This window comes from Enhydra lutris, unplaced genomic scaffold, assembly GCF_002288905.1.
Source record: "Enhydra lutris kenyoni isolate GAN:26980312 unplaced genomic scaffold, ASM228890v2 scaffoldscaffold52, whole genome shotgun sequence".
NCBI lineage: Eukaryota > Metazoa > Chordata > Mammalia > Carnivora > Mustelidae > Enhydra > Enhydra lutris.
The window spans coordinates 2,996,230-3,022,025 of NW_019154136.1; the positions used below are offsets into that span (position 1 = coordinate 2,996,230).

The following is a 25,796-nucleotide window of genomic DNA, read 5'->3' on the forward strand; positions in this document are numbered from 1 at the left end:
ACTTTGGCACTGAGTGATCTTAGTTGATACTATTACATTCTCATGACTCTCATTCTTACATTTGTAGCCCAACATCTCTTCTTGGCTTCAAATTAACATTTTTAACTATAGGTTAGATAGCTCTGTGTGGATTTGTAATCTCAAAAACGTGCCCAAAGCTGAACTCTTGTTATCTTCCTCCCTCAGCATCTTCTTTCCTTTATATCTCCTCTTTGGGTAAATAAAATCACCATCTGATCAGCTGCCTAACCAGGAAACTTGAGTCAAACACTGTGCTTTCTCTTGTACCCTCTATATTTTTTCTAATGCAATTTAGCTTTAAATTTATTTTGTTAATCTGGTTTCTGCTTTCTAATCCCATTGTCACTGCCTAAGCCTAAACCTTCCCTGTTTCTCTCTTGTGGGTGATTGTCATGGGACCTTGGTTTCCCCTTTTTCTAGTATATCATTTGAAATGTATCTTGAGTTATCTTCTTAGAAACCACATTTAATTATGCACCTTCTCTGTTTAAAAACCTTGTAGCCTTCCTGTTACCTATGGTTGGACTTAAATGCCGTAATATTCTCCTTAATACTCTGGCCCTAACTTCATTCTCTAACCCCATCTTCTATGAACACCCCCCTTTTTACTTCCTCTAGGTATATTCATCTTTTGCTATCCCCCAATCTAGCCATTTTCTTTCTGGACATCGAGAGTTCCCTATATGAAATTTGCTTTTTAATTCATTGAATACCTACTCATCTTTCAAGACCCAATCCAAACATCACCTCTTTTATGAAGCCTAGAGCTACTTTTTTTTCTCCTCTGTAGACTGACCTCTCACATATAAAGGATTCTCCAAAGAAATATGAAGATTATCATTAGTAGTAAGTGCTTTAGTTGGGCTTCCTAGGCTTTGTGAAAATTTTTTTGTCCATTGCCTCATAATCTGGGAGAATCCTACGCCTTAAAAGCCTTTCTTAGATTTTTGATGAAGCTGGAAGATGAGGCTCAAAAGGAGAATTTTAGAGGAAAATCAACAACAAACTCAATGGTTGGAAGGAGTTATGGGCTATAACCCTGAAGGGAATCTGATAGTACTTTACCAATTGGAACTTACTGGTAATTCAGGTGTGTCCAATATTCACAATGAGTATCATTTGGGTACATTGGTTTTATTTACTAAACACTGCAGACATTGAGTAGAAAGTTGTTTCAGGCCAGTGGATCTTATTTGGGTATGTTTGATGCCACCATACATTCCTGTTCAGAACTGGGCATGGAAAATAAAGCTTTTTATACATGGGATATTGACCCTGGAATAGTGGTAAAATAGAAGGAGGTGGGCTAGAAAGGTTGGAGGTTAGATGCTGGTAAATTAAAAATTCTCCTTTTAATTCTCCTCTACTTGGTGCCTAGCACAGTGACAAATGCACAAAGAATGCTTGATATGTATCTATATGTGAGTGAATCCACTAACTCAACATTAAACATTTATTAAGCTCCTGTAAAGACAGGAAATGCATAAAAACCTGAGACTTCAAAGATAAATTAAACTTACCCTGAAATAGAAAGGGGGACAGTTATGTTAAAAATAAATTCAATGTGAGCGCACTTTCTCTCTCTCTTTCTGTTCTCCCCCCCTCAAATAAATAATAAATCTTTAAAAATACATTCAACAAAGTATTACAGATTGAGTGTCTTTATCTTCATTCTTTAAATGATGACCTACATTCTACTCCATCTTAGGTTTTATCTATCTGGAAAGGTAGTGTTGATCTAAGTCATGTCTGGCAGCAAAATAACTTTGTTCTTCCCCCTAAATAAGAAAAATGGTAAACAAAATTCCAGCCATCTTCCATTCTGAGAAATGCATAAGGAGTCAGATGAGATAATGTATGGGGGAAAACTTTATGCATTTAAAAAAATCACAACTATTACCAGATAATAATTTATTATTTTAGTTCAATGGTTCACACCCAACTTTGTTTTATTACAGATTCTATGAATAAAGATTGGTATTATAAGTTTTTCTATTCATTTGATAAATGTTTATTGGCCTGACCTACTGTCAGATATTGCAGGTACAGTGGAGAATGAGATAAGCCCAATCTCTGGCCTCCTTGAGCTAGTCTAGGAGGGAAAGAGACCGGGAAGCCGCCAATCACAATAGAGATTATAGACTGAGCATGAAGGACAGGTTGGACTTAGGTAGTTGAAAAGAGGCTTTCTAGAAGAAATGGTATGGATGCTGAGGTTGTAGGAGGACGTGTGGGCATTAGCCTACTGGAAAGGCAGGCACAGAGAAGGTAAATGAAAGTCCAGAGCACCACAGATAAAAGGTTGGAGGAACAAGCAACAGCACTGAGGCTGGAACAGAGTGGGAGGGCATGGCTGGAAATGTGGAATGGTCATGTTGAAATGGACAATATTGATTCTCCACCCAGATTCCTTTGAATCCATTTATCATTTTGTGCCTCTTACCTCAGTATGCTTTTGCTTCCAGTAGCCAGAACATGTGGCCTTTCATAGAGGACTGTCCTAGGGCTACCAGGGTTCACTTTGCCCACATGAAAAGAGATAGAAGCATTTGGGAAATTTACTCTCCCCACCCACCTACGTGCACCCTGAGGGAAGTCTTTACTCAGTAACTAACAGAGGAGAATATGAAAAGCCAGGTCTTTTGCCTTGGGTCAGGAAAATCCCGGGATGCAGCTTACACTGAAGAGTTTCCCCGGAAACTCTGGGGATCAGGTTGACCCCGCCTTCTGTTGGACTTTGCATGAAATCACATCCATATGGGGTTCCCCCCATTCTTTTCTGACTTTATCACTCTCTTATCTGTCTCTCCTGCTCACTTATCCTAAACAAATTACTTGCACACAAGGCCTGCTTCTCAGAAATCTAACCTCAGATAGTTGTAGTCAAAAATCTAACCATGAAGATCTTTATAAGCCATGTGCAGGTGTATAAGGAAGTGATAAGTCCCAGGAGAATTTCAAGAGTCGTGAGAGGCCTGGAACATCGAGGATACTAGTATTTTGGGCTCTGCACTCTCTTGGATGACAGCTCAGCTTGCTTTTCCTGTGCATTCAGATAAAGATATAGCCAATCAGGCACCCCAGAGCAGCTGCACTATGAATTTTCTAAAAAAAGTATAGGAGTTTATTTCTGATCTTAGCTTGCCTTTAGAATCTATTTATTATCCATTCTCTATTGCTTTGCCTTCTTTGCACCTGCCACAGCAGTAAATAACTTTTACTCAGCAGTAAATAACTTTTTTCAAAGGTGTCATTTTGCAATTTATATGGTATATTTCACGATGTCACTGATGGACACTTTTTGTTAGTGCCCTCAACTGTGTTGCTCTCGCTGAAGCAGATAATTTATTCTGACATTTATACAAAAAGTTAGACACTGAGGGATACCCACTCATTTGAGACTTTACATATGCACAGTTTATTAGGGCCCATAGTGTTAGCACCTGGCTCCAGATTCTTATATAATGATGTTCTTTTAATGTATAGAGGAATGAGAAAGGTCCCATGGCGGAGGAATCATAACTCAATCATGGAAGCTTCACGTGTCAATCCACTTCCGCCAAGCTCCGCAAAGATTCCTTCACCGAAGCTGTTTTGCTGTTAACTACATTGACACCTCTTAAATGAACTCAGTTGGGGTGAGTGGGTGCTATGGAAGATGCTTCACCCAGGGGCCCTATGCAAACCCGGTTGCAAAAGTAGGCAGGAAATAAAAAAATGTGCGTGTAATTATGCTGTTCGCTGAGTCTGTCTCACAAGTAGAAATGTGGAATTTTTTCCTTGCAATAACTGTGTTCTCTTGCTGAGGAAATCCTTTTTAAAATGGGCTTTAGGATATTTGCCCCAAGTCACAAATTCATACACTTTCCTGAAAGCCCAGCATTTTAAAACTTGGTTGGCATCAGGAGATCTATGGAACAGGAAGCCACCTGTTGGGTTTTAAGTGGGAATATCTGTTCAGAAGATTTGAATAAAGGATGAGCTTAAATGAGGCCTATGTGCCTAATAAACAAATGTGAATATTAGAAATGTAGGTAATACTTGGGGGGAAATAAAAGGAACATGTATTCCAAACTGTGGGTAATTCCTCCTATCTTTGGAGAGCTGGGAAAATATAGGCCTGCGAATATAGGATTAATTTGGTAAGGATTAGGTTGAGTATGCCGCTGGTCACAGAGTGGTCACTAACTCTAGATAACAAAATAGGAATATTCCAGAGAAAACAAATACTGAATAGTATAGCAACTTTGTTGCTAACAAGCTATGATCTCAAATTTTAGAAGAAGCAGAGTGGCATTTTATCTATCAAAAATCCTCCTGAAAAAAAAAAAAGGACATTTTGGTGCCAGTTTTCCTAAGACATGGCATTGGGCCTATGTGACATTTCCTTTCAAAGAGGCATGATCTCTTTTTAATTTTTTTATTTGGGGAAGATACTATATACTTCATTTTGAAAGCAAATCTCAGAATACTGGAGAAAATGTTATCTTCTTGTTCGTATTTCCTGACTTCTGTAACTAAGGATTCACCAAAGCCTTCTCCTCAGTCTCATAATATCTGATGCAACTGTCTGCCTCCTAGAAATGGAGAAGCAGCAGTGACATCAGTAGCAAATGATAATAAGGAATCTGAGTCAGGCACCCAGGCTATATGAAACCAAATTTAAGAGTAAGCAAACTGTATAGGCTGAAGAACTTCATTAATCTTCACTCAGTTACTCTCCAAGGTGCTGTATATCTAAGACTGCCAACCCTCAATCACCAGAAAAGCTTAAAAATTGGTATGGCATTATCTGTGGGTTGTACAGTGCAATGTCAGCAAGGCCAGTGCCCTCACTGTGGATACCTTGAAGCAGTGTTTCAAATGAAGTACTAGTCTCATACAGTATGTGTAGTAGCTCCATCATCAACGTATCTTCATCTACTGTATGAAATAAATGACATGGATCAGGAGCCATTGGTTAAATCTAAGGTAGATTTAATACTTCTCCACCCCTACTTTTTTTTCTATATCCTCCTAAGATCCTGGAGTAAGAAACAAGAAGAAAAAAGTCATACTTGGGCATTTGACAAACTCTCTCAGAGAAAGCATGGGGAAGAACTAGTAATAAAGATATATGTATATCTATTGTATATATATATAATATATAAAAATATATATTTAAAATAAATATATATGAAATATATATCCCTTTATATATAATAATATAATATATAAATATATATAATATTTTTTCAAGACATTTAGTGATTATTTCAAAGACGTTTCTTTCTGCATCATCTTTATTGAAAACAATTTTCAGTAGTTTCTCCTGGGAATTCACATATGTAAGTATGAAACATGATTAATTTTGAGAAGACTAATATAGAATATATTTTATTGCTAAAAAATGAAGACCTTGACTGTAAATCTACACAAGTTATTTAAGATAAATCTTGCATAATTTCAATTTTTTAAATGTGAGTTTTTTTTAGTATGGATTCAAATTTGAAAAATTTCATTTCAAGGAGGTGATGGGAAAAAAATTCTAAATAAACAGTTGGATGGAAATTATATAACCTTAAGATTTATCCATCTTGGAAAACTGCCTGAAAGAGAAGATGGCAATCCAAAAGGAAATCCCTCATACAGGCATAAAACTTTGTCATAGCCTGCTGAAGAAATGTCTTTAGTTCAAGGTTAAAAGTCATTTGTTTAAATGTGCATTGGTCATTCAGCATTCAAGAATCATAAAGACTAAAACAGATGATTATCAGATCAACTAATGTAGTTTCTTTTGTCTTCGATGTTTGTTTTTTTCAAAATGCCTCTGTTCGCTCATTTATTCATGTAAATGAAGCAAGAGATAAATAACCTGCAATAATATTTTAACTAGTAGAGTAATTCTCTTGTGGCAGCAGAATGCTAATGTTGACCATGTATCAAAATGAAAGCCACATTTACTGAATGCAGAGGCCCTCTCACTCTTATGGATATTATCTTTCCAGCAGAGCATTATAGGTTTCCCATCATCATCATCAATTTTCAGGGCAAAAAAAATCATTTAGATTTATGGATTTTACCAAGACCACATTTTCCAAAAGGTATTCCATGAAACCCCAGTTCCCCAGAATGTTACTCATTTAAGAAATCCATGATCAAATAAGTATAGGATAAGCACCTATGTAAAAAAAGTTTAAAAAATATTTGTGTATTTTTACTGCAAGTTTTCTCTAAACTTTTAATATGTTAGTGGATATTGGGACTCTCTCAGAGGATGTTTTGTAAAATTTCACATTCTTATTTATTAAAAATATCCATTTTTCTATTTTAAACCTTTTATCTGAGAACATTTTGTGGGACTAATGTTTTGAGAAACATTTTTGGCCAGATGCTGAACTAAAGAAACATGGCAGCTACTTTTCCCAGAAGCAGCCTCTGTATGTGAATTTGCTACCACCAAACTAAATGCAAGACAAAAATGTAAATGGCTTATTTCTTCAGTAATCCCCTTGTAAGTTTCCAGAGTCTTTCCATAGAATAATGATCATCCTTGAAATATTGGGAATTGAAATAAGAAATGAGCAACTGAAAAAAAATCTGGACAGAATTAATATTTCTCAGAGGAAAGACCAATTCCCTAGGAAAATTGGATGTATCCAAGCTCTTCTGTAGGTGAATTAATAATTTATAAAAGGACATACACAGAATTTTAATTTAGAATATAAAGACCAGGGACTATCAATGTTGGAAGTGACAAAGACATCTTGCCCAAGTCCTTTATTTTTGGAGGTGACAAAAATGAATCCTAGAAAGGTTAGGTGGTGTGCTCCAGGTTACAGCTGACAAAACTAGAGTTACAACCAGTCCTCATGAGTCTCAGTTTACATTTTTTTTTCACCTGTGTTATTTCACCCCCCCCTTTATTTGGTAAGGCAATCCCTGGCATAGAGTATCTTGGGAAAAATAGTACAAGAAAGATATTATCCTTCAGACACAAGAGCAAAATTTTCTCATTCTGGTCTTATAGTGCTTAAGGTGTGAGGAGTTATGAATTTGTTCAAGTGAATATTTTAAGATCCCATCATTCAGCAGTTCTGGAGTGGTAGAGCTGGGGCAGTGTGGGGTCCAGGTATGTGCTTTTTTAACAGGACTCAGGTGGCTCTGGAACAGGTGTTCTGAAAAGCATTGTTTGAGAAAGACATCACATAGTCTACACAACACTGAAGAACTAAAACCAGAGTTAACGCAAAGCAAAAAGTAGAATATAAGAATTCCACTGTGAGTATTTCACACTGTATTTATTAAATACATCTAATGAGTTGTTACAGTGTGGTTTGCCACATGTGTGTATCATTCACTTTTCAGAGACTTTGAGGTTCAAAGCTAAATACATTGACCCCTTGTTTCCTGAATATATTTGGGAGGCCAAAAAATGCTTTTTCTAAGAGAAAACCTGGCAAAAGAAATCTCAACTGCCTTCTTAAACATGAAGTGGTTCTTAGAAATCAACATCTCGAAGTATTTAAATGTAAATAATTCAGAAAATGATAGATTATATTATCTTCTATATACACTTGGGTTTTAAAAATAAAAGAAAAATTACATGGCAAAGTGGTTCTGAGATCTTCCTAAAGTGGCAGACTTGCCATGATAAGTAGCTGTATTTCAGGTGCAGTAATCAAACCACCAAGGAGTGCAAAACAAGCAACTGTTCCTTCAGCTTTGCCATTTCACTGCTCCTGGTCTTCGTGCTCTTCTAACCTCCACCTAATCTTTTCTTCTTCTGACTCTCTACTGCTCTGTGTAGAACAGAAGAGCACAGAGGGAAAGCATGTGTCTCAGAAATGCTGCCCCAAAGAGACTTGGCATTAAGTCTTGAGCTCAAATCTAAGCCCACAACACACCCAGCAGAAGGAGCCTGGAGAGGATTGCCATGGGGCAAGCACAACAATAAAGTATTGGCAAATGTAGACACATATTAGATAGACAGGAAACTACATTAATTATTTTCATATACTCTGCAGAAAGCTTTCTGTCTCTCTCTCTCACACACACACACAGACACGCACACACACATATGCACACATACCATTCCATTGATTGCACCTCTTTCAGATGTCTGTTTAGGAGAAGGAACTATCACCTTACATTATCTTCATCTCTCTTCTCTCCCTTTGAAGGTATCAGTAAATATTGGGATAATTTATCCCAAAAATACCCCTCTCTCACTTTCCTTCTTTCCCAAGACTGATAAAGGAAGACTAACTAAACTGATTATCATTTTTGGAGATGTCTGGTCCACCACCTGAAGACTGAGGGATGTCTTTGTTCTTATGTTGGTTTTGTATTGTTATCTTCCATTTCCTGTCCAGAGACACGCTCTTCTCTTTCCTGTTCTTCTCTGTACCTTGGGAAGCTGACGTTTTGAGTTTGCACCTTTGAGCTCCCTTGCTCTCTGACTTCTAATTGCATTTGGCCAATGAGACTCCCACAAGAAAATGAAATACAGGAGGAAAGTGAGGTCTAAATATTTATTCTCTAGCTTTCTCCCTGCTAGGACAGCACTGATTGACTACATTGCTCCACAGATCTCATTAGGTGGTCTGTCTGTATAGCCACATTCTCTACTTTCTGGTGACCATTCCCTCCCTTGCCTCTTCAGGTCTTGAAGTACTAAAATCTCTTTTGGGGGACTGGTTTTCCAAACCCTCTCATACCCCATTAAAGTGTGCCATTTCTTTCCTGCAGAGGTCCTGGATGATACAGAATTCAATTTACAAATTATATTCCAGTTTTTAGTGAAGTAAAAACAGACATTTAAAAGCTTGAATTTTTGTTTACCACTGTATACTTAGCAAGTAACATGGCACCTGGCACATAGTAATTACTCACTATTTAAGAGGAACAAACAAATGAATTGTGTTTAGACTGCAATATAAAGATGTAAACCATTATGTGTAATTTTTTTGTGCCCATATAGATGCTCCCTTGCCACAGATTTATTCTGTTGCTTTGAAAATGCATGGGTAGGGGCACCTGGGTGGCTCAGTGGGTTAAGCCTCTGCCTTCGGCTCAGGTCATGATCTCAGGGTCCTGGGATCAAGCCCCGCATCGGGCTCTCTGCTCAGCAGGGAGCCTGCTTCCCTCTCTTTCTGCCTGCCTCACTGCCTACTTGTGATCTCTGTCTGTCAAATAGATAAATAAAATCCTTTAAAAAATTTAAGAAAAAGAAAAAAAAAGAAAATGCATGGACAGGTGTAGCTTATTTTTCCTCAAGAAAATATGCCCCCCCATCAGAGAAAAAGAAGAAATCAAAAACAAACTTAGAGGGTGCCTGGGTGGCTCAGTCGGTTGGTGTCTGCCTTCAGCTCAGGTGATGATCCCAGGGTTCTGGGACTGAGTCCCGCATTGGACTCCCTGCTCAGTGGGAAACCTGCTTCTCCCTCTCTTGTTCCCCCTGTTTGTGCTCTCTCTCTCTCTCTAATAAATAAATAAAATCTTTAAAAAAAAAAAAAGAAAACAAAACTTAGGCAGTCACATTCGTGGTAATCGCCCATTGTCTTTCCATATTTTGACTCGATCCAGGATTTTGGCCTCTTGGATAAATGTGTTAAGAAAATAGAGACACCATTTGATATAGTCACGTTCATAAGGATATGGTGGGTACACAAGCCAGGGCATGAGTCCAAGGCAGTGTCCAGCTTTTCTCTTGTACTTGCCCCATGACCACATTTGGTTGGCTAGCCAGACTAGACTCCAAGAGGGTAACCAGTGACTTTAGTTTTAAATGTCCTGCTCACTTAAGAATATCACTTAAAGACCTATTCCTTTTGTGAAGTTCCTTCCTTTAGTGCATTTCACATGTCGAAAAATGTCTGCAATCAGTCACAAGTGTCCAGAGTAGCCCTCTCAAGAAAAAAGTCAGTGAGAAAATGCTGTGTGTCAGGACAGTCTCACGCGTGTTAACTCCAAAGAGAACCCAGACGCTTCCAAAGACCTTGTTGTTATGAGGCTTGGTCAACTATATTTCCATTTTTAAGACCCTATTCGTATAAGTACCGCGCGCTAACCGATTGCGCCACTGGAGCTCCTTAAGACCCTATTCCAAACATGTATATCCAACACGCCAAAAAAAAAAAATTCAGCACTACCAAGAACAAACAAATGATGATTTTTTTTCACACTCTAAAGCTGATAACCCTAAGTGGACACATTATCTGTTTTTTTTTTTTTAAATGAAGTCTCTGATTATCAGTAAAATGGACAGAATTGTCCTTCAAGGTGGACAAGCAAGCACTATAGAGATTAGGACAAAATGTTTAAGCTCTTTCATTATGAAATTAAGGATATAAATTTACCTAGAATCAACCAAGGAGCAAAGCAATACATTCTCAAAAACTAAATTATGAGCTTCCATTTCTATTGCTCTTAACATGCCATGTTGTGGAGATCAAATGTTCTCTTCAAAATACTTACTCTAAAATAAAAAATCAATTCTGCATGCTTGTGCAGTGACCCTTGCAAGTGCAATAACTGGACAAGAAATTATATAAGAAATGATAGTTATATATCTTCAGTTAAGTTTAGGGTCCTTCTTTCTGGGACTAAGTAAAATTGGTTCTTTCTTTTCCTTGGTTCATTTAAAAATGAGTCCAAGGAAATAATCAGGGATGGGATTTGAATGGATAAAGATAATTCCTTCTCACAAATGGCTCCCTCTTTGTTTAGGAATATGAAATAGCTCTTTCAGGTTGGAAATCTTCCCACCAATCGAATAAAAGGAGCACCAGCTGAGACACATGACGTCTATGTTCTGATTACTGCAATAGGATTCTAAGGTACTGAACTTTTCTGACTTGTTTTTATACCATAAAAAAAAATCAAGCAGTTATAAGACCCCAACCACCATAAAGGGTTAGCTTTGACAATATATCATCAGTGCCGGTTACAAAAGAGAAATGAGGGGCTAGTAATAGGGACTGATAATTCAAATTATTTGCAATAAACTTAATAGTTAAAAACAAATCATTCAGATGCATGATCTCATTTGATGCTCAGAACAACTGAAATGCAAAGATAGAAGAAAACATAAGGCATGGAAAGATGAAGATATCTTTTCTCAAAATGGACATGAACTTGGGTTTTCTGAATCCAAGTCTAGGACCCTTTCCACTATATTACTCTGTCACCACGGACTGGAAAACATTTACTTTGCCAGAGCCTATTAGAATATTATAGACGTCTCCTTCCTGATGTCACCTCATACTACAAGCACCTTGTAGGCCAATAGTAGAAGCCTAGTATATACAAATGTGTTCGTTGGTGTCCATACATCAGAGAAAGGCTAGATTGTGACACAGCTAATGGATTTCAGATGTTCAAAAATCTTCATCAACATCATTTCTGAACAAAACTGTCATATGTAAATTTCCCTTTGTTACCTCCAGTCTTTCATGTCAATAATACTTTTCTCCTTTTTATCTCCTATTGTCTTGTTCTAAAATGGCTAAACTCTTTCTGCAACTTCCTGCACTCAAGTCAAATATTTCTGATACTTGCAAGCATTCTATTCTTTTTCTCGGAAAACATCGTAACACCTGATGCCCGCATCTACCAGGGTGATCAAAGAAATGATCATGCTGGGGCTGCATTATCCCTAACTGAGAGAATCACCCTTTCCAAATGTCCCTGCTGGACATTTGTGCTCAAGCCACCCCCTACAGGGATTGGCAAGCACAACATTTGAGCTTGAGCTCCACTTGGCTACAGATAATAAATAGAATTTCCAAGGGAAGAAACCTGAACCTCTAGTTTTTTGAAAGTGGGCCTATTTCTACTTGTATCTGAAACACCTCTTGAGCTGATAACTCCTTAGAAAATGAAGGAAACCATATTGCATGCAAATGTAGGTTTTAATGTCACACATCACACTTTCAAATTTAGGTCTCCAGACATAGAAAAAAATTAGTGTGCATGGCATGCACAAAGAAGTGGAGTGAATAATTATCTCCTGGCATCATCCATTCCAGATCCTATTCCAAAATGAATGCTATAGTGGGACATATTTATTCACATTGGGATGAAATTTAGGATATAACTCTAATTTTATTTTCAAAGAAAATTTCATTAAAATAGATAAAGGCTTTGTTTCAAAGAGACAGAATCAGAACTAATGTATTTTGCCCAGGTTTGAGCATTTCATTTGGCCTCCTTAAAAGCTTAATGTTTAAAGTGGCATTCTCAAGATGCAATAACACTGACAAAGGAGTATCTGATACGATGATGGAGTACACCATGGTAAATCAATGGACAATGAGACAAATCACCCAAATGGGGAAAGTGGCCCCTCTGTTAACACAGAATCAATATTTACCATGGCTTCAGAACCAGGTAATTGTGAATGGACTTAGCTTGTTTTTTCATCTGAACTGAAGATTTTGAAAATTTGTGTTTTGACAAGATCTGACCCAGGTCTCTATGGATCTTATAGATGGAATGCAACTGGCAAATCTGACTCATGACTTTGTTTATACACTTGTGCTTCAGCACATCAGAAAAGCTATTTTTTCCCTGTAGTTTCTAAGAATGGCTCTCAATTACAGAGCCTAAGTCTGATTCATTTCTGGTCCCCTTTTCTAGCTTACATCCATTTTCCTTCTTGTGTATATGCCCATTATGACATCTTTCAGAGGCCATCAGGGATATGGAATAGACATGAAATATTTTATTGACTTGAAAGTATACAGGAAAGATTCCTTCCAATAAGAAAAATTATGTGTATGCATTTCCTTTTCCCTTGCCAGTGTATGGCAGCAAGGAAAACAGAGAAGAACTAATATTTAATAAGACATCTAGAAAAGCCATTTCTTATACCTCAATCACCCATATTTCACTCTTGCTTTTATTTTTGTGGTCAAATCTTGCCCTTCTGTCCTCCTATTAATTACTATTATTATTGTTTTCAAAATAATCATCATCATCATGTTTATTGTTTTCATAGCCATTTGGTTTTTAGCATTTACAGCATGCCTGTCACTGTCTAGATACAGTCACATTTCCTAATCATCCTTCATTTCTACCTACTATATAAAATTTCTCATTGGTACATTGCTAATCAACCATAGTAAGTTACAATAAGTCTATAGTGTTCTTCCTAGCCTCCTCACTGTTACAAGTTCCCTATGATCTCTTTTATTTCTTTCTCCTCAGCTCAACTAAGATCATCTTTGCTAGTCACTGTGACCACTGGTTGGTTCCTCAAAAGTTCCTACCCTCAACGTCTACTACAACTAATTGGTCGCACTAATCTTCATAAATGATCTACATTTTCCTCTCTTTCTTGGTCCTTATATCCTCATTCCAGAGAAAAGATGACTTCTTTTAACTACATTGTGTATATGTGCATATTTGTGTTTGTCTGTGTGTGCATATATATAACACTCTCTCTATATAACTCTATATACAACCCTCCCCTCTCAGATGCAGTGTGGGGTGGGTTGATAAAACATAAATATGCAGAAGAACCATATTAGACATATGAAGTTTCAATGGGAATACCAAGGAGTGAGAATTATTTTACTCTAAAATGATGGGGAATGTTTTATATCCAGGAAGAGCCAAGATTCCCTGAATAAAGAGAATTGTGGGAGCTGTTATGTAATTAATCTTCTATAAATGGTTCATGTAAATAAAATTTATGAAAGAGGATGAGGGTTCATTGAGGTGGAGAGTTAAAGGGAGTGGGAGACAAAACTCAGTGAAATTCATTAATGTTCAAATCTTAAAGGAAATCTACCCCATTTCCCTTTTATAAGTCTTTAAAACATCCTGTGCTCAGGTCTTTAAGCAGTGAAAAAAATCTCAAAAACATGGCCATGCTTTCCTATACTTGATAATCTCTCCATTTATTTATCCTTTAGAATCATGAGAAATGTTGTTTCCAAAGGGGGACATCCCCAGAAGAATGAGAAAAAAAAGCTGTGTGAAACTGATTGCTTATTCTATGTGGTCATTTAAAGTAGCAAATGGCAAGATGGGTATTTGTTTATTACTCTGCATTTTTCTCCCCTTTTGAAAGTGACTTCTAGAAAATAATGAATAATAGCTGCTATTAAACAAGCTCCACATAAGTTTGAAATGATTTTCCATCTCTGGGCCTTCTCTATGAAACTTTCCATGAATAGCTTAACAGGAAATCATCTCTTCATTTGTTGGAATCCTGTAGCATTTTATCTGTACTTCCTCATGTTACTTAACTATTAACTACTTAACTATTTCTGTCTCATAATATATATTACTTTATAAATATTCATGTAACATCCACCTTCCCCACTAAAATTTTTTACAATAGCACCCAAACCTGTTTCATCTCTCAACTTTTCAATGCATGCAGTAGTTGACTTCCCATATAGTTCAGACTCAGAAGTTATTGAATGACTAAGTGAATAAATGTAAGAATGGTCCCATTGAAAGCTCATTCTCAATATGTTGCTCATTGGATTTTATTTCAAATATTGACTTCCAAAGCAATGACTACAAAATTAGTATGAAATGGGATAAGCATGAAAATTGTTTTCAGGAATATCAAGCTTTGAATTTAGTTCTGTTGTTTCTTTTGGAAATACTCTATAAATCAGAAATACTTGTTTTGTCAAAATTATGACATAACTCTTTATAAATGTGCCCTTAGCTGGGTATATTCAGAGTTGTAGCATTTAAAGCTGAAATGAATCTAGAATTTAATTTTCATGCTCATATTTGCCAATAGTAAAAATTAATCAAAACTCCCATCCAAGTACTAACCAGGCCCGACCCTGCTTAGCTTCCGAGACTCAAAGAAAGCAATCCAATTAAGTCGCTAATAAGCAAAACCAAAGCAATGGAATTACAACATAATATCTAGAATATTATAAGATTCTTCTTTTGTAAAATATTATAAGCACTCCACAATGCATTATGTTAAATTACAAGATAAAATGCAATTGTTTAAAATATGTATTTAGAAATTAAAACATCAAAAATAATTCATTCATTAATAATTGGTTCTTATTTAGTATAAAAATAAATCAAATAGATAAGAAATAATTTATACAGATGACTAATTACATTTTTATAACATTAAATAAACAAAAATATCAAACTTTTTGGTTTGCTTCCAATTGAACAAAGAAAGTATCCACCATCTTTGACATGTGTACTTTACAATTCTGTATTTGTTAATTTTAGATAAACAATTTCAAATAAACAATTAAAATGTTTAAACAAAAGAAAACCAAAAATTTCTGATGTATTCAATTAGAGCCTCTTGCCACAATGTTGAGAAATGAGAGAGGCCTGAAAGTGTGTAAAATGACATGTTTTATATTGAGATTCAAACTTCACTTTGGGAGTAGGTATTCAAAACGGAAACCAAAGATTTTGAATAATTATTCAATCTTGAATGATTCCTGGTAGACACACATATAAGTCAAATCCATCATTTACTCTTGGAGTCATTTCCAGTCATACTCCCACTTAGGATCAAAAAAGGGAATGTAGCAATAATCTCTGACATAAGTTTTCTTTGTGGAATAGAATACTAATGAGGAAAGTTTTCAAAAGAGGCAAAAAATATATAAAATTTAAACTATTAAATTGGCTATCTCAAAAGAATGCCAAATGAAATGAATACTACATTATTTTATGATAAAAAGCCCTTAAAACTTATTTCAGTTTATTCAAACACCTAGATTTCCCATAGGCTTAACATAAATTTAATTGGATCCTACCTTTAAAATTTGGCCTGATTCTTGCATCATATCCTGATGTCCTTCCCATTAATTTGTCCAAGAAATCTGAAGGTGATAGGGTCTGCGAAGGTTGTTTTCCAGACCTGGAGTCATGGTCTTTGCAGAAAGCCGTCCTAAACACATCATTAACTTTTTTTTAGCAACAATTTCATTTTCGATGCCTGAGAGCTAAGGCTCACAGAATGTTTGACATCATGTTTTGTTAATATATGTGTTATGTTAGTAAGAAGAAAAAGAAAATTAAAAACTCTTTGGTCAACTTCAGAATTTGTACATTCTCTAAAGTTAACTTTAAATGATGAGAGTTAGAAATCCTGAGTCATATCTCCCAAATGTCCAAACTATAGCCATAAAGATGTTTAAGATGATACTACATGCATAGCTTATTTTGTAGATTTTATGGACATATAGTTAAAGCTGTTTCTTTCTAGACTCATCAGAGAAATGAAGATGATAATTTCTAAAATGTGATTGTCTTAAAATCATTCCCCCATGACTCTCAAACAATTCTTCCAGGATTTTAGCCCTTAATATAAATCCTCTACTTTTTATTGGAAATATATAATAAGATGGGCAGAACAAAGTAAACAGTGAACTAATTATTCCATTGCTTATTTTCTCACCTGCTAGATTCTATTCCAGCTATCAACTATTAATAATTTTCAATGCATTGTCTAAAAGAAAGGCTTCACTTGAAAATTTAACTTCATTCTAAAATAGGTCAACAATAACTATGTCTGTACTTCTATTATTTTATCAGATGTTATTTATATATTAACATTTAAATTGTTCACTCTCCAGTAAAGTAGTCATGAAAAATAACTTCCAAATCATTTTCTCTTCTGCATTATCACAAACACTAAATGTGATTGGAAAATTTCTCATATTTTCATTTTCCTTAAAGGGCTTATAAAAAGAGCCTATTTGGTTTGTAGTGAAATGAATTCTTTCAGAATACATAGTGGTTGACTGAATGTCTATTTCTTCCCTAAGGCTAATATTTTACAAGCTTTATTTTTAATAGTTTAACAAATAATCTTGTTAATTCTGTCACTGAGAAAACACCACATTTTTGCCAGTTTTTCAAAGTAGTATTAAATGCAAAGTATTAAGTGCAGAGGATTTAAACATTTGGTAGGAGTTAAAAATTGATACAATCATCTAAAAATACTCACATTCCCATATGCAGATTCATCTGATTAATCAAGTATTATTTAATTATGATGGTGGTGGTGGTGGTGGTGGTGGTAATGAAGGTGATGATGATGATGATGATGATGATGCTTCTAATGAAACCCAGCCTACGGTTTTTCTTAATCATAGTAGGTGTGAACCTGAAAGGAACATAGTGGGTTTTCCCAGTACTCGTAACATTAGCTATATGTTCCATTTCTCTTGGTTCTGTAAAAAAAATACCATAAAATCTAGTGAAAATTAAATGAAGAGTCCTACACTTTGTGGTATGAACATCTCCTGTCTCTATGCTATCTTAGAACCTCTGCCATTAGGGTGGCTATTTCACTTACTGGTAATCATCTGATAATTTGAAGTATAAACTGATTTGACAACTTATAAACTAGGTAGAAAATACACACATGCAAATAATGATTTGCCACTTATTTTAATTATGCACAGTCCATTTCTCATGCAGAGATAAATACAAACATGTCATATTAATTAAATTTTGGTAGGCATTCAGTTTCCAAATATACTGAGCAATGGAACATAGTGGTAAAATGAGATTTTAAATATTTTTGAGGTTTCAAGAAATTTCCTGAATTGTAGTGCTCATAGTATGCATCTAGTTGCTGAAATACAATAGAAGTTTCAAGTTGACTAAGAATTAGGGTTCTTTTATATTTTATATAAAATGAGCATGCTCCTTGTAAATTAATCCAATCACTTCCACCATATGAGAAGCATTGCATCCAATAACCATTTTAAATGACTTTCAGAGGAATTTGAAAGCAAAAAAAAAAAATCATCATTATATAGAAATGTAAAGAGCATGCAACTCATTAGACTTCCTTAATATCACATTGCCTGTGAAAATGTGTTGAAATGCATAGAGGGGGGTTATGGATCATAAAACTTGCCTTTGAAAATTTACCACCCTCCCACCATAATTACGCCTTTTAAAAGAACAAAAGAAATATAACTCTCCTCTTTAAAATTAAAATAATATGGTCCAGGGCATAGAAAAATAGATAAAAATGTATGACACGTTCTCTTTCAAACAGTTTTCATGGGGGAAAATATCAGCATGCAAAGTCGTTTCACCTACCTGAAGTGGTTTGTCTCTAAGAAAAATGCAAACAAGGCTGTCAAAATGTTCACTAGCTGCCGGTTCATTCCTGTTTCTGTGATGCTTGTGGAAAATATCTCCGAAATGATTCCAGAAAGAAGCTAGGACAAAGTATCTATTTATTGTCCAGATTCGAAATCTGGCAGGAATCTAGTTTCCTTGAAAATCAAAAAGAGATTTGGGTTTGTACAGTTTGCTGAGAAAAAACAAAAAGTGCCAGTCCTAGGCATCATGGTCAGGTCAAACCGGGGCTCAGGACCATCAGTTAACCGAGGAAAGACAAAGCCTTAGAACTGATGGATTCCCCAGCTGCTTTTCCTGGATAATAAAAATGCCTCTACCCTAATCGCATCACCATGCAAAGGGGGCTGGTGACAATGCCATGCTGGAAGTCGGGTTGCTGTGGCTTTTGTTTTATGTCCTTTCTGTTTAGCAAATCCCTTTTCTCTAGAAAATGTTCTCTTTTTAAAAGAAGTTGTAAATGAGAGAGAAGAAAGGACTCTGCGCGCTAGAGTGGGCACGGGGGAAGAGGGCAAAATTGCTGAGATCCTGTGCTGGAATGAGAGCTACAGAAAGAGACGGGAGACGTGATCTTACCCAGCCTATAAATTTCAGCACTCGGACAGCTCCTAGCTCTGAAGTGCGCATGTTTCCTTTTTCAGTCGCTTGGGGCGGGGGTCGGGGAGAGGCATTCAAGAAGGGACAAGCCTGATGTTCAAAGGCAAAGAGTGGCTTTCTGTTCAGGGGAAGGGTGCTAAAGGGGGGTGCGATGACAATCAGGAGAGAACAGAGATCAGGGTAGACAGGGAGGGTGAAGGAGATTAGGGTCTGACCCCTAGAAATGAGTCTGTTGGTAGGTGGGCGGGACGGGAGTTTGAAGCAGGAAAGGGAATACGGTCAAGAAGTGGGAAAGGGGAATTGGGGGAAGCAGAAAACAGAATCCAGAGTACTGAAATTATAATAGGGGAGTGGGTAGTTCACTCCTTGTCAGTGGAACCTAAAGGCAAAAGAGGAGTCCTGTGTTGCAGAGAAGGGGACATTCCCTTGGTATAGATAAGTCCGTGTGCAGAAAAAGGCTCTTGAAGATCAATAATTTAATTTAGAAGCCCTTTATGCCTTCTTCGCCCCTTGAGTGTTTTCGTTTGATTTTAGCCGCCTGTTCCCAAAGGATCTCTACCTCTCTACTAGGGAAAGTCCCTTCCGCTGAGCTTTCTTCCGCGGCTCAAAATCCTTGGGCATCCTATTCAATTTGTAGAGGAGGAAAAATAAAACAGGCCAGCAGGGGGCAGTAGCAATCTTTTTTTGCCCTGATTAAAGGTTAGAGTAGGGTTTCATGTAAGAAACAGAAAAGAAGGGTGAGACTGAGGGTTGAGTTTTCATCTGTCCATTCCAGGTGTTAATCACCAAGGAGGGCCATGCAATAAAGTGTAGATGTTCTCCTAAACTGGCTAAAGAGACAGAAAATAGTGAAAGTTTATAAAACCTATACAAAATTATGACAGGTTATCTTGCTATTTCAAAGTAAATTTACAAATATTATTATTACTAAAAGAGGAAAAGTAAATAGTCCAATGCAAGTAAATAGCAGCTTCTGGTAAGGAGAAATGAAAAATATGTGTTCTACCATGAGCTGATGAGCTATTTGCCTGTAAAATATATCTCTTTAGTCACCTTGGCACTCTGCTGCAGGTCTTAATCTTAAAACAAAATAATTAGTTTTTAGTCCATAAATGACTAATCTGTCCCTTGATTAATTAAATATCATAGCAGAGTAACAAAGGATTCTATATTTTTAAAAAGTAGGTTCTGAGAAAAAAATCACAAGTTCTTTTCACTTCTTAATGTTAATATAAATCACCTGAAGATCCTGTTAAAATGCATATTCTGATCTAGTAGGTCTGAGGTAGTGCCTTAAATTCTGCATTTCTAACAAATTCCTAGCTGAAGTTGATGCTGCTGGTCCACTGATCTCACTCTGAGTAGCAATGATCTATATGACCTTTTATTAGATTTCTTTCCTACCAAGAGAGTGAGAATATAGGAATCTCTCTTTAGATGAAAAGCAGCAAGTGCCGAAGCATTCTGCTTACATACAATCAATTCTTTGGATGTGTTCTCTTAGTTCTCAAAGCCCAGAAAAGGTGATTCAATTTAAAAGGAAAATAGTATAGTGTAGTGTGAGACAACCCTGGACTGCAGCTTCGAATCTGTTCACTTCCAAATTCATCCACATGGAAACTCTAGACCTGATTTTATCCCTGCAGTCCTGACCCAAAAAATAAAACCAAATCTTGGAAATATGTTTCTTCAACTGGTGCTATGGGGAAAATCATGTAAGAAGTTTTTGTGTTCAAGATTCTTTTCAAGGGACGCCTGGGTGGCTCAGTTGGTTAAGCAGCTGCCTTCGGCTCAGGTCATGATCCCAGCATCCTGGGATCGAGTCCCACATCGGGCTCCTTCCTCAGCAGGGAGCCTGCTTCTCCCTCTGCCTCTGCCTGCCATTCTGTCTGCCTGCACTTGCTCTCTCTCCCTCTCTCTCTGACAAATAAATAAAATCTTTAAAAAAAAAAAAAAGATTCTTTTCAAAAGAAAAAAAATAGGGCGCCTGGGTGGCTCAGTGGGTTAAGCCTCTGCCTTCGGCTCAGGTCATGATCTCAGGGTCCTGGGATAGAGCCAAGCATGGGGCTCTCTGCTCAGCAGGGAGCCGGCTTCCCCCTCTCTCTCTGCCTGCCTCCCTGCCTACTTGTGATCTCTGTTTGTCAAATAAATAAATAAAAATTAAAAAAAAGAAAAAATACATATGTAAACATGGAAGAGAATTATTTGTCCCAAGTTTGTTTGAGGTTGTAATGGTGCTTAAAGTAATACGGTCTTTGCAAATTATTTCATTCAATGGTAGAGTCTTCTTATTAGCCAGGAGTAGGGTGAGTAGGGAAATCTGTGACAAAGAGAAGCTCTGGCCAGCAGCATGAAATCACAGCATTTACTATTTTAAAGTTGGAAGGCACTTTAAAGGGGATCTAGTCTAGGCTCCTCATTTTAAAAAAAAATTTATTTGACAGACAGAGATCACAAATAGGCAAAGAGGCAGGCAGAGAGAGAGAGAGAGAAAGATCACAAGTAGGCAGAGAGGCAGGCAGAGAGAGGAAGGGAAGCAGGCTCTCCGCTGAGCAGAGAGCCCAATGTGGGGCTCGATCCCGGGACCCTGAGATCAGGCTTTAACCTACTGAGCTACCCAGGCGCCCCAGCTGCCTCATTTTTTTTTAAAGATTTTTTGTTATATTATTTTTTTATTATTTAAGAGAGAGCATGAGAACACGCTGAAGGGCAGAGGGAGAAGCAGTCTCCTGGCTGAGCAGGGAGCCTGATGCGATGCTGGACTAGATCAGATCCCAGGACTCCAGGATCATGAGCTGAGCTGAAGGCAGACACTTAACCAACTGAGCCAGCCAGGTGTCCCAGCCTCCTTGTTTTACTTTTTCAGCTCTTTTCAACTTGGATTCCAGCTCTATCAATCCACAGAAACAGGTCCCACCAAGTCTTACAATGAATTCCTTGTAACTAAGGCCAAAGGATATTTTTCTGTTGTCATCCTGCTTAACATTTCCTTGACCCTGAACATTATTGGTCTCTTTTCCCTTCTTTCCTAAAAATTATTTTTATTTTATTGTGGTAACAAGATTTAAGATGAGATCTATTCTCTTAACAGATTTTCAGTGTGCAATACAATATTGTTAGCTATAGGCACAATATTGTATAGTGGATCTCTAGGACTTACTCATCTTGCATCACTGAAACTTTATACCCATCGATTAACAACTCCCCCATTTCCCTCTTCTCTGTCCCTAGCAACCACCATCCTGCTCTCTTGAAGTACATTCCTTCCTTGATTTCATGATGCAGTGTACTCCTAGCTTGCCTCCTATTCTGTCTTCTTGGCAGGCATATCCTACTCTACCTGGCTTATAAAAGTTAGATTTCCTAAAGGCTACATTCTAGGTTTTCTCTTCTTCTCATACTATACTCTTAGACAATATTTTGCATGTATATGCCTTCTGTTACCCTCCTACACAGACGGCACACAAATATATATATATTCTATCCAGACCTGTATATCAAATTGCTTCCTAAAAAATTCCTGCTGAATGTCTCAAATGCTCCTCAAATTCCCCATGTCAAAACCAAACTTTTAATACTTGCTCCAAATCCATTCCTATTCTACTGTGGCTGTTTCATTGTTGCCAACCAAAAGCCAAGGCATCATCTCTAAGATTCCTTCTCCAGCACCCACAATATTTAGTTCTTCACCAAGCCCTATTGACTTCATCCCTCATATGTTTCCAAAATCTGCCCATTTCTCTCCATCTCACCCTCCACAACCTCAGTTGAGCCTTCCTTATCTCTTCTCTGCATTGTAGCAATACAATACAATAGTTGCCTTACTAGTCTACTTGATCCAATAGCTGATCCTCCTCCACCTCATTCTATACACTCTAGCCAGAGCAGTTGTTTAAAAGTCAAAATCTGATTATATCATATGCCCTGATTAACACTGTGGCTTTCAACTGATCTTTGGGTAAAACAACAACAACAAAAAAAATTACCTAATGTGACCTGAAAGTTCCACACGGTCTGGCATGCCTCTATTGTCCTTCACCTCATCCCCTACTCATCTCATTTCTTCCCCTATAGCTATATTAGTGTCTTTTTAGTCCCTCATGCTTACCTTATTGCTTAATCCCAAGAAATGCTTATGCCTCTCATTTTGTCTTGTTAATATCAACTTATTTTTCAAATCTTTGCCCAAATGTTATTTCCTCAAGAAGGCCTTCCCTTATCTGTCAACTCTCCCTATGATAGTCTTCCTTGGTACTCAGCAACTCTGAGTCAAAGAGCTTGTCACCATTGCATGTATACATATGTATCGTTAATTGCTTAAATGATGAACTTTGTAATGGACAGGGACAGCATCTGTATTAGACCATCATTGTACCCTCCTACATTCACTGATAATGACAATAATCACAATGGTTTTGATGATGATTAGGATACAATTTTTTAAATGCATCCAGAAGTCTGCTTAAACAGAACAGTATACTTAAATAAGTATAGTTTTGTCAAAAATTAATTGTTACATGAAATTAACAAATGAAGAACTATGATTATTTGACAGGAAACCAAGTTGAGTGGCTCATGAGTCTATAGCATGAGATGAAAGTACAAGTAAGAGACTAGGAATCTGATATCCTTGATTCCAATTCCAACTCTAACACTGATCAATTATGTGACCTTGGGTAAGCCATTTAATCCCACTGAGCCTCATTTTCATCATATGTAAATTATAGATGATAACATTGCTATGTAAAATACTACTATATGAAATGCTCTTGAAAATCATATGAAATCATAGCTAAGTTCTTAGCATCTATTGACTGCTAAAATTCATGTTTTGACTTTATCCCTGGGCAGTTCCACTTTCAAACACAGTAACTCTTGGGAGCTTAGAAAAGGTCTTATTTGCAATGCAATGGAATCCTGAAGTGGAAAGCACCTATGCTTCTAAATCACCAAATTACAACTTGTTGAGGCATGTGGCACCCTCATTTTGTACTCTTCTTATCAGAGCAATGAGAAGATTCTGACCCATCCTATAATGTCATAAAGATCAACATACAATATTTGGTCTTTATGATGCTACATATTAAATATTTTTAAATAGATATAAAGAAATGTCTTATGAACAGCAGCATTGTTTGAAAAATCAGTATCATTTACTAACACTGACAAACTTCTAACATATAAAATGCTTTACAGTTTTTAAAATACTCATACTATGTGGCAGGCAGAACAATGATTAGTCACCATTTTTTTCCCAATGAGGAATCTAAAGTTCATGTACATTGATCTATTGTCCCACATTCACATGATTATTAAGTGACAAAGTCATACTTTCTGTATTTACTACCCAAGTAAACAGACTTATTTCTCATCATATGTATGACTGATCTTATTTCTGAATCACTGAAAACCTACTATATACCTATTTTTAAGCTATTTTTAATTGCTATGTTTATTATTCCATTGTAATAAGTGCCCCTTTCTTTTTTTAATTTAATTTTATTTTTTTTCAGTATTCCAAGATTCATTGTTTATGCACCACACCTAGTGCTCCATGCAATACACACCCTCCTTAATACTCACCACCAGGCTAGTGCCCTTTCTTGAGGGCATTTTGGTCTCCATTATATTGGGATCCAGTTCCCCAGAAGTAACAAATGAAAAGCCCAATATTAAGAGTCTCAAAGTTGATTTCCTTAGTGAAGGAGTTCAAAGATATCTAATATATCAATATCTTATGTCAGGTTTCCTTGTGAACTCTTATGGGTCTTCCTGCAGAAAGATGATCGTCCTCAAGCATGGACATTTTTTTCCTCCATTTAAAAAGAAATAGAATTAAGAAAGGGTTTGTTAATCTCCAATTGATGCCCCCCAAGAAGCAGAGGTTTGTGGCAAATCAGAGAGGGCAAAAAGTTGTTTTACAATATCTTTAGTTTCTTGAGGATGCTTCCTCACAGAGAACAATGAAGTCAATTTCATCTTGATAAAATGCACCTTCTGAATTTTAAAGGAGATTCTCTTGCCTCAAACACACCCTTTTCTTACTATAGGGCCCTGGATCAGAATGAATTTCTGGATGAGAAAATCCTTTGATATGGGGGTGTGTGGTCTTTATGATATTTGTTAAATCATGTGGCTTGTGAGATGAGTGATTAGGGACTGCCATTGTTTGACTATATATAATATCTCAGGAATCAGGTAGCGAGTCTACCTCTTGAGTCTGAGATCTCTAACCTACCACTGCAGGGTCAACTAATCGCTCTTAACTTTCACGGCCACTCACTGGCCCCTATGTTCTTTATCCCCTTGCAATGCTTGTGTTAGAAATGAAAGGAATACTCTAGAGCCCACTTTGTTGGATTAAATAAGTTGCTAGGAGGATGGGCATTTAAAATGTAAGGTGAAAACAGAAACATAGTTCATGTTGATTTGTGCAGGCTGCCAGAAGCACTAGTACTGATGAATTTATAGCCAGCATTATCGACAGAGCAAGGATGCCAAAGAGCTGATTCGCCCTGCATTTATTCTCTTTCATTTTTAGAAATCCAGTTTGCCTCTCTCTCCTTTATCTTTTGGAATGGATAAAGATGCTCAGCATGCAGAAAGGCAAGTTCAAGGCCGTGAAGTCTTAATATGAAATCACTTTTCTTCCAGGTTTCATGCAGACAATCGGATGTCTATCCAGAGCATTTCTGGATTAAATTACTTAAAAGTCAGAAAAAATCATTTTGGGATTGGAACACTCCTGCTTATTAGTGTTCAGTGTTCACAGACCACAAATGTGTTCAGCACTTGAAACAATTTCTATTTCCAGCGATGATTCATACAAGTGATTTCTTCTCTGTTGGCTAAGGTGAGAAATGCAGCATTTCTTTTCATAAACATCAAGTGGGCAAACAATAATTTGGAGGATAAATCAAATGTAATCTCACTTGAATGTATTAGAAAGGTTCCTCCTTTGCTACAATTCTAAAAATGAAAATAATGAATAATAATAAGGTTGTTACAGTATCACTTGTCTTAGAATCTTCTAGGTTCTACCGCTGACATGAAAACTGTCTCAACCCCACCTTCATTATCAT

At 36.7% G+C, this 25,796-nt stretch overlaps 1 protein-coding gene across 2 annotated transcripts in view; it reads right to left on the reverse strand.

Moving 5' to 3' along the window:
• Positions 1 to 18,143, reverse strand: part of LOC111157163 (glycine receptor alpha 2) — a 177,980-nt gene extending 159,837 nt beyond the window's left edge. For both annotated transcript variants that reach the window (XM_022518436.1, XM_022518435.1), the window contains exons 1-2: positions 18,076 to 18,143; positions 15,771 to 15,904 (exon numbers count right to left, since the gene is read on the reverse strand). In XM_022518436.1, coding sequence (XP_022374144.1) covers positions 15,771 to 15,904; positions 18,076 to 18,143 — 202 coding nt within the window. The remainder of the gene's footprint in view (positions 1 to 15,770; positions 15,905 to 18,075) is intronic.
• Between the last annotated feature and the right edge of the window lie 7,653 nt (positions 18,144 to 25,796).